The sequence below is a fragment of the Citrus clementina genome, unplaced genomic scaffold (genome assembly GCF_000493195.1).
Source record: "Citrus clementina cultivar Clemenules unplaced genomic scaffold, Citrus_clementina_v1.0 scaffold_9, whole genome shotgun sequence".
Taxonomy (NCBI): Eukaryota; Viridiplantae; Streptophyta; class Magnoliopsida; order Sapindales; family Rutaceae; genus Citrus; species Citrus x clementina.
The window spans coordinates 29,432,439-29,433,476 of NW_006261964.1; the positions used below are offsets into that span (position 1 = coordinate 29,432,439).

General features: G+C 40.4%; 1 protein-coding gene across 1 annotated transcript; it reads right to left on the reverse strand.

Moving 5' to 3' along the window:
• Positions 1–34: 34 nt before the first annotated feature.
• LOC18031718 (ferric reduction oxidase 4) lies at positions 35–1,032 on the reverse strand. Its single transcript, XM_006421944.2, has 2 exons — positions 440–1,032; positions 35–331 (listed from the first exon to the last, which is right to left on the reverse strand). Exons 1-2 carry the CDS (start codon positions 1,002–1,004, stop codon positions 192–194), a joined length of 705 nt encoding a protein of 234 aa, XP_006422007.2. The 5' UTR covers positions 1,005–1,032; the 3' UTR covers positions 35–191.
• Positions 1,033–1,038: the final 6 nt, after the last annotated feature.

Below are 1,038 nucleotides of genomic sequence, written 5' to 3' on the forward strand. Positions count from 1 at the left end.
TCATTCAACAGTTTACAACATATCAAATTCATTTTCGAAGGACTTTTCAAATTAAACTGACGGAATACCACAAATTGCTATCTGATGAATAAGCACTGTGGAGCAAAAAAGTTACGCTAAGCCATCAAGCCCTAAGAGGATGGCTTTATATATATTTTACACCATTGATTACAGATCGTACAACACATGCATCACCAGCTGAAACTAATAGACTCAAAGTGCAGATTATCAGCCAACCCAGATGAACAAATCTTTGCAACCTCATGCCGCATCTTCCTCGGACCACATACTAAAACTCCCACGTCTGTTCCTTTTACGTCAAGCAGTATTTCTGCAGAAACAACAATACAACCATTCAGTAGTTTATTTGAAAATAGTAATCACGTATATATATAGAATTGAGGCGCCGGGACTTTTAATCCACTACTCTGCGACTTACTACTGAGATTTGGTCTTTCACCGAAATGAAATTTGGTGGCTTGAACAAGACATTGATTAGGAAGGCTTTCTTCGAGCTCTCTATCCGCAGTATAAAACCATGAAGCTGGTGATGTTTTTGGTGTTGGCACCTCCATGTTCTGAATTTGCTTCACTTCGATAGCATTCTGTTGTTTCTTAAGCCACAAGAAAACAGCACTGGAAGCCAAGAAGACACAAACACAAACAAGAAACATATCCCAGAGACACTTGTAGGAATAATGGTAAACTTCAGTGCCATTTCGCTCAATGGGGTATATGTAGAAACGAGTGACAATGCCCAACAAGAGGAGAAACATAACGAATGATGACGCTATGACTACAGCAAGCCACAGCCAACTGTTACAGCCTAGAGCTCCGGAAACCGGTGAGTCTGATGGATTTGACTTGAACCAAATAGATTGAAGTTCTTTCAGGGTGTCTGTTTTAGGCTGCTCTGAGTCTCTAGTGACATAGGCTTCGATTTGCAACTGCAGTTTCGAAAGTTCCGTAGGCGCATCGGAAACTGGCAACATGATATTTAACATGGATAAGTCAGCAGATTTCTTGAAGACACAAATT